Here is a 7,264-nt window from a genome sequence, read left to right as displayed (position 1 = left end):
AGGGACTGAACCAGGGATTTGGGAATGTTTAGTACAGATGAGAGAAGTATCAGGGGCTGAACCAGGGATTTGGGAATGTTCAGTGCAGGGAAGCATCAAGGGCTGAACCAGGGGCTCTTGCACCTCTCTGCTCCACAGGAATATTTTCAGCCCGAGCAGAGAGGGAATTGCAGCTGCCTGACGCAGGGTTAGTGTGAAGGGGACAGGTGACAACCTGCCCTGCTGCTGGGGACTGCTGGAGGAGGCACATCCAGCACCCCCCAGCCGGGGGCAGGGAGCTCAGGGGCAGCCCTGGGGACACAGGGAAGGACATCAGAGAGGAGCCTTGGAGCTCTGTGCTCCCTCAGCGCCTCCCGGAGCGATGGAGCCGGGCTGGGGCCGGAACAGCTCCCACCAGAGCCCAGCTGGGCACAGCCAGGGGCTGCCGAGCCCGGAGCCCAACCTGACAGTGCTGCACACCCGGGACGAGGAGCTGGCCAAGGCCGAGGTCGGGGTGCTGGGCGCCATCCTGGCCGTGGCCACCGTGGGCAACCTGGGCGTGCTGCTGGCCATGTACCGGCTGAGGAGGAAGATGAGCCGCATGCACCTCTTCATCCTGCACCTGGGGCTGACCGACCTGGGCGTGGCCCTGTTCCAGGTGCTGCCCCAGCTGCTCTGGAAGGTCACCTACCGCTTCCTGGGGCCCGACCCTCTCTGCAGGGCCGTCAAGTACCTGCAGGTGCTCAGCATGTTCTCCTCCACCTACATGCTGCTGGTGATGACGCTGGACCGCTACCTGGCCGTGTGCCGCCCGCTGCAGTCGCTGCAGCAGCCCGGCCGCCAGGCTCACGCCATGATCGCGGCCAGCTGGCTGCTCAGCTGCCTGCTCAGCCTGCCCCAGCTCTTCATCTTCTCGCTGCGGGAGGTGCGCCCGGGCTCGGGGGTGCTGGACTGCTGGGCGCACTTCGGGCAGCCCTGGGGAGCCCGCGCCTACATCACCTGGACGGCGCTGTGCGTCTTCGTGCTGCCCGTGGCCGTGCTCGGCGTCTGCTACAGCCTCATCTGCCACGAGATCTGCAGGAACCTGCGGGGCAAGACGCAGGGCGGGGGAGCCGCCGCCGCCCCCGCGCCGCCCTCGCGGGTCAGCAGCGTGCGCAGCATCTCCCGCGCCAAGATCCGCACCGTCAGGATGACCTTCGTCATCGTGGCCGCCTATGTCGCCTGCTGGGCGCCCTTCTTCAGCGTGCAGATGTGGTCAGTGTGGGATGAGGATGCTCCTGACGAGGGTGAGTGCTGGGGGCAGCGGGGCACAGAGCGCTGGGAAGGTCAGGAATGCACTTGGGGTTTAACAAATAAGAGCTGTCCTGCCATCTTGTCATTTAAGATAAAAAAATCACGGGGAAGGCTACAGATTTCCTCCCTGGTAATGCTTATAAAATATAATTTTCAGAGTCAAATCATTCCTTTCACCAGGAAAAAAAAACAAAACTGAGAAGTGACCATTTCTGGCCATCATCCATAGGGATGTGCAAAGCTTTGCCATGTGTGTCTTCCTCTCCTCTGGGAATTTTCAGAGGTTTCAGAAGTGGATTTCTGAGTTCATATGTTGAATTTGTTTCCCTGTAAATCTTCAGTAGTTTTACTAACAGTACAAGGGGCTTCGCCCAAGACTGAAAGTCCTCTGGGAGATGCTTTGGGCAGCACAGAGGCTGAAGGAAAGCCCAGGAGCTGCTGGGTGTGCCCCAGCACATTCACACTGCAGAACCTGAAGGGTAGAGCCTGGCTCTGCAAAACTTCCAGCGCCCAGGAATGCCAGTGGGCTGGGAATGTGAGCCAGGAGAGCCCCCAGGTCCTGCCCATTGCTCACTGCCCACTGCTCACTGCCCATTGCCCACTGCCCACCGCCCATTGTCCATTGCCCCCTTCCCTCTGCTCATTGCCCCCTTCCCACTGCTCACTGCCCAGCCCTGGGCACGTTTCATCTCTCCCTCTTGCCTCGCCAGACTCCACCAACGTGGCTTTCAGCATCACCATGCTGCTGGCCAGCCTCAGCAGCTGCTGCAACCCCTGGATCTACCTGTTCTTCAGCGGGCACCTCCTGCCGGGCTGGGGGCGCTGCCGGGGCTGCTGGGGCCGCCCCCGGGCCGGGCTGCGCAGACCCAACTCCACCGGGAGCCTGTGCAGCAGGAAAACCACCATCCTGAGCCACAGCCAGCAGGCAGGGCTGCCCCTGCACGGGGACAGCGCCCGGGAGCTGCGCCCGCCCTGCGACGAGGGAGCGACAGAGTCGGGCACGCTCTAGGCTGCGGCGCCGCCAGATGTGACACAGCCAGATGTGGCGCCGCTCGCCCTGTCGCTGCAGAGCGCCGCTCTCCCCACCTGGTGGCACCGCGTTTTGCAGAAACCCGCCCGGTTCACCCCCAGAGCGTGGCCGCCGTGTGTGCTGTGGCCGCCCGGGGATGGACAGAGCCCCTCCGGCCGCTGCCTGAGCACAGCGCCCACCGCCCTCGTGTGTAGGGACACTTCTCCTCCGGGAATAGGGGATCTTGAATCCCTCGGGAACAGGGGACCCTGAATCATTTGGGAACAGGAGACCCTGCATCCTCCGGGAAAGGACCCCGAATCCTCCGGGAACAGGGGATCCTGAATCCCTCGGGAACAGGGGACCCTGAATCCTTTGGGAACAGGGGATCCTGAATCCTTTGGGAAGGGACTCTGCATCCTCCGGGAACAGGGAATTCTGAATTCTTTGGGAACAAGGGCTCCTGACTGCTTCGGGAAGGGACCCTGCATCCTTCGGGAACAGAGGACCCTGACTCCTTCGGGAACGGAGGATCCTGAATCCATTGAGAAGGGACCCTGCATCCTTTGGGAACAGGGAGTCCTGAATTCTTTGGGAACAGGGGATCCTGAATCCTTTGGGAAGGGACCCTGCATCCTTTGGGAACAGGGGGCGGTGCATCCTTTGGGAAGGGACCCTGAATCCTTTGGGAAGAGGGGATCTGCATCCACAAAACCCTCCAGGAGGGACGGGAGTTCTGCGTTCCCCGCTGCCAGCAGAGCAGCCGGAGCACAGCAGGCGGCAACGCGGCTCCATCTGCTCCAGAGCTCGCTGCTGCTTCCTCCTGTCGCGCTCCCCCCGCGGGGCTTTGCGGCTGCTCTGGCCTGGAAGTGCCCCCTGCCCCTCCCCTGGGCCCCCGTGCTGTGCCCGCTGCAGCGCCCCAAATTCGGCTCCGGCACCCCCAGCAGCTGCTGGGCACATCCTGGCTCCCCCCGTGCCCCCGTCAGCTTCTCCCCCAACCCCATCCCGTGTTCAGCATCTGCTGCAGCCCAGGCAGAGCTGCTCTCACCCTGCTGCCGCTGCTGCTGCTTTGGGCTGATTTTTAGGGATCAGGGACCCAAAACCACCCGGGGCTCGGGGAGCAGGAACTCGACTCCTCTGCATCCCAGCCTGGCCCCTGCCCTGCCCCCAGGACTGTTTGTGCAGGAATAAATCCTGGATGAGGCAGGAAAGAGCATCCATCAGCTCTGGCAGCTCAAAAGCTGCTGAAGGTGTCCCAGTGAAGATTCCAAATTCCCTGTGAGCCACGAGCATTACTCCTTCCACTACCACAGGCTAAAGCTGTAAAAATAAGAGATTAAGAGTAAAATATTTTGAAATCTTCAATATTTTCACTTTTTACTTGCCAGGCATTTGAATCAGATTTTTCAGAAGCTTCCACTCACTGGTTTTGGCCTCAGCTCCAGCTCCATAATCACACCTCTCCTGGGTTTTCCAGCGCTGCCCAGGAAGTGTTGGGGTTTTTGGAATGTTTTCTTTCACGTGCCCTTCGAGTTGGGGCAGATCTGCACCACAAGGTCATGAAACCAGGAGTGCCTGGCTCCCCCTGCCGCTGATCAATCCCAAATCAATCGTCTCCAACCTTTCATTAAATCACAGCGTTGCTGAGCCCGTTTAAAACACACTTGGGGAGGAAGGGGCTGTGCTGGGAGCAGCAGCTCCATCCCCTTACACAGCTCCCACTGGGGCACCATTCCCATTCCCAGGCACTTTGGAAGTTTATTTCTGGAAAATTCTGAAGTAACAAAATGCAGAGTGAGGAGCAGGGACACGGCCCAGGTGGGGAGAGACCGACCCCAGCACCTGGAGCGGGGACAAAGCAGGGAAAGCAAAAGGAGAGGGGAAAGCCAGTGGAAAATCTGCATTTGAAAGGATTTTATGAGGCTGATGAGCAAAGCACCATCCCTGAGAGGAGCCGGGGATTTTGGGGATCAATCCCTGAAGTGCCTACTGTGAGAGGCAAGGGGGGGTGTTTCTTTTGCTTTCAGTAAAGGAGGGAGAAGAGCCGTGACACAGAAGGGGAGAGCTGGTTGCAGCCGGGCTGGAGGAACCTGCCCCACCCCGCCCTGGGGAACAGAGCTGCCTTTAAGGACAAGCCAAGGAAACGGTGCCTGCGGGTCGGGGTGGGACAAGTGGTGCTGCCCGTGCCAGGCAGTGCCCAGGGGAAGGGGACAGTGCCAGCTGTGCAGCTGCTGGGGGCTCTGGGCAGCTCTGAGCAGCAGCACCCTGGTGTGACAGCCCCACACCAGTGCCACAGCCCCACACCAGTGTCACAGCCCCACATCAGTGTCACAGCCCCACATCAGTGTCACAGCTTCACCCCAGTGTCACAGCCCCACACCAGTGCCACAGCCCCACACCAGTGTCAGTGTCACAGCTTCACCTCGGTGTACTCCACACCCTTGGATGCCCTGGTGCTGCTGGAGAAGGACCAGAAATGAATTTTCTTCCTCTTTGGGTCCATGTTGACATAATCCACGCCAGTCTTCACGTTCTCGTAGTCCTGGGCAGAGCCTGGCTCGTGGCCCTTCCCTGGGAACACCAGGGATGTGTAATGGATGTTTTCCTCCAAGGCAGGGCCCTGCAGGAGCAGAATGAAGCCCAGGTCAGCCCCAGCACCCAGCCAGGAGCCTTTGCCCCCCAACCCATGCACCAATTCAGGCAATCATGGAATGGGTTGGCTTGGAGGGACTGTAAAGCCATTCCCATTCCCTGCCATGAGCAGGGACATTTTCCAGTGTCCCAGGGAGCTCCAACCTGGCCTTGGGCACTCCCAGGGATCCAGGGGCAGCCACAGCTTCTCTGGGCACCTCCCCACACTCAGAGAGAAGATTTTGTTTCCTAATTTTCCTAAAGTGCCCATTTCCCTCTGAATGGGGGGACACTGGAACGCTGCATGTGACAGAGCACAACAACCTCCCCAGCCATAACCCCAAAATCATTTATGGAATTTCCCTGTGGTTTGATGGATTTGCCCCCCCGATGCTGCTCTGGGCTCTGGAGCTGGACAGCCAGGTGGGCTGGGGATGTTTTTGCCATAACCCCAAAATCATTTATGGAATTTCCCTGTGGTTTGATGGATTTGCCCCCCCTGATGCTGCTCTGGGCTCTGGAGCTGGACAGCCAGGTGGGCTGGGGATGTTTTTGCCAGTGGTACCTGAGGGCAGGAAGGGCTGTCTGACTCCTCCGAGGTTTCTGAAGATGTGTCACTGCTCCCTTAAAAACAGAAACATTTACCAGCCCAGCACTTCCCAGAGGGTTAAAGGGCAGAAAGGATCAGGGGAGAAAAAGCAGATGTGCTCAGGAGTGGAAATTCTGACCCACAAAGCATCAGTTTGATCCCTCCCAGCCTCACTTACCTGGAGAAACGGGGCAAGGGGAGCCCAGCTGGGCAGGGCAGTGGAAGGGATGATCACAGCTCCTCAGGAGGAAACATCCCACAAATGCCACCCAAAAATTCCCATCCCTGTGCCAGCGATGCCCCACTGCTGCAGGAGCCCCTTACCTGCATAGGCTGCTGCTGGGTTCTGTGCCCCAGGATTTTGTGCTGCAGGATTTTGTGCCCCAGGATTTTGTGCTCCAGGTTTTTGTGCCGTGTCCCCTCCTGGTGCCGAGGCTGGAGCTGGGGAGGGCTGAGGGCTGGGATGGACCCCAGGGCTGCTCCTCACCTGCATCCCACAGGAATGCTGGGCTGGGAGCGAGAGGAGAGTGAGCACACCCCGAAATCATTACTGCTGTGCACTGCAGCAGGCTGATATCCATAAATCCAATTACTGGGATGATCCAGAGCCCTGCTCACCCACCAGGAGAGGCTCCAGTGACAAACCACAGGGCCAGGGCCTCCTCTTGCAAGTTTGGAATGATTTGGACCCAAAGCAGAGCTGGGCTTTGTGCAAATGTGAGCAGCAGTTGGTGTGAAAGAATTCCCTGCTAGAAATTGCAGCTTCAGCTGAATTAATACTCTGTGAGCTGGTTCTTGGTATTTTCCCAGCGCTTTAATTAAAGAGCAATAAAAGAAAATGGTTTTGGAGCAACACAAGGCTGCAGAGCCCTCGCTGGTGTGCACAACCTGTCACAGCTCACAGCCTGCAGCAGCTCAGCCCTGCCCTTCCCATCCCACACCCACCCCAAACCAGGAAATCTCCAGGGAAAACCATGTTTTAATTACCAATTTTCCTGCTGAGCATGATGTAAAAGGCCAGCAAGAGGAGAGCAAAGAGCACCGAGGAGCCAAGTGAGGTGGCAGCAGGAATCCAGCTGAACAAAAAAAACATCCAGTCCCACTGAAATCACCAAATTCTTGTCCATCCCCCATTGCTTCAAGGCACATTTTAGACTCAGGTTTTGCTTTTTGGCTTTGGGGTGATGTGCCCCAAAATGTGGGGCTTGGTTTTTCAGGGATGGTTTGAGTTCCTTGCCCCTCATTTTTGGGGGCCTGTCCCCAGAAAGGATTTTTTAAAACCTCATTGCCAGAGGGGGAATGTGGGAGCTGGAGGGGAGAGAGACATTCCAGGTGTGATGGAATTATAGAATCATGGGATTATGGGATGGGTTGGGTGGGAAGGGCCCTTTGAAATGCCATGAGCAGGGACATTTCCAGCCAGAGCTGCTCAGAGCCCCCTCCAGCCAGGCTGGGATGTGCCAGGGGGGCTGTGGGGGCTCTGGGCTGCACTCACCACGGACAGCAGCTCATCCTCCTGCTGAGGCGCCTCCAGGGCCTGGGGGGACACACAGAGGCAGCAGGACCTGGGGGCAACCCAAAAAAAATGATCCCATGGAGCCTCACGCTGCTCCCCATGAGCTGGAGATCAGGCTCAGCACTTGGAAGCAGTGGCTGGATGTTGCAGATGTGAAATAAAGGATTTTTTATTTTATCCCAGCCCTCCCCCTGTGAGAATCCCTCTGGTTCACACCCTCACAGAGCTCCCTTATCACTGAATTAAT

At 58.3% G+C, this 7,264-nt stretch overlaps 2 protein-coding genes across 2 annotated transcripts; one reads left to right on the top strand and one right to left on the bottom strand.

Moving 5' to 3' along the window:
* Positions 1–361: 361 nt before the first annotated feature.
* AVPR1B (arginine vasopressin receptor 1B) lies at positions 362–2,281 on the top strand. The gene is made up of 2 exons (XM_056511148.1): positions 362–1,265; positions 1,983–2,281. Exons 1-2 carry the CDS (start codon positions 362–364, stop codon positions 2,279–2,281), a joined length of 1,203 nt encoding a protein of 400 aa, XP_056367123.1.
* A 2,381-nt stretch (positions 2,282–4,662) lies between these two features.
* RHEX (regulator of hemoglobinization and erythroid cell expansion) lies at positions 4,663–6,649 on the bottom strand. Its single transcript, XM_056511160.1, has 4 exons — positions 6,489–6,649; positions 5,826–6,011; positions 5,478–5,536; positions 4,663–4,901 (listed from the first exon to the last, which is right to left on the bottom strand). The coding sequence occupies exons 1-4, from the start codon at positions 6,592–6,594 to the stop codon at positions 4,692–4,694; spliced, it is 561 nt and encodes a 186-aa protein (XP_056367135.1). The 5' UTR covers positions 6,595–6,649; the 3' UTR covers positions 4,663–4,691.
* Between the last annotated feature and the right edge of the window lie 615 nt (positions 6,650–7,264).

This window comes from Oenanthe melanoleuca, chromosome 26 (genome assembly GCF_029582105.1).
Source record: "Oenanthe melanoleuca isolate GR-GAL-2019-014 chromosome 26, OMel1.0, whole genome shotgun sequence".
NCBI classification, from domain to species: domain Eukaryota; kingdom Metazoa; phylum Chordata; class Aves; order Passeriformes; family Muscicapidae; genus Oenanthe; species Oenanthe melanoleuca.
The sequence above is the reverse complement of the archived record's forward strand: the minus strand, read 5'-3'. Positions and strand labels throughout refer to the sequence as shown.

Excerpts from the sequence above, each read along its gene's own strand:
- RHEX (XM_056511160.1), bottom strand. The coding sequence starts at position 6,594 with ATGTTTTTTTTGTTCAGCTGGATTCCTGCTGCCACCTCACTTGGCTCC. Across the intron at positions 6,012-6,488 it reads CATGCTCAGCAGGAAAATTG|CCCAGCATTCCTGTGGGATG; the intron begins GTAATTAAAACA and ends TCTCGCTCCCAG. Across the intron at positions 4,902-5,477 it reads ACAGCCCTTCCTGCCCTCAG|GGCCCTGCCTTGGAGGAAAA; the intron begins GTACCACTGGCA and ends CTGCTCCTGCAG.
- AVPR1B (XM_056511148.1), top strand. The coding sequence starts at position 362 with ATGGAGCCGGGCTGGGGCCGGAACAGCTCCCACCAGAGCCCAGCTGGG. Across the intron at positions 1,266-1,982 it reads TGAGGATGCTCCTGACGAGG|ACTCCACCAACGTGGCTTTC; the intron begins GTGAGTGCTGGG and ends TTGCCTCGCCAG.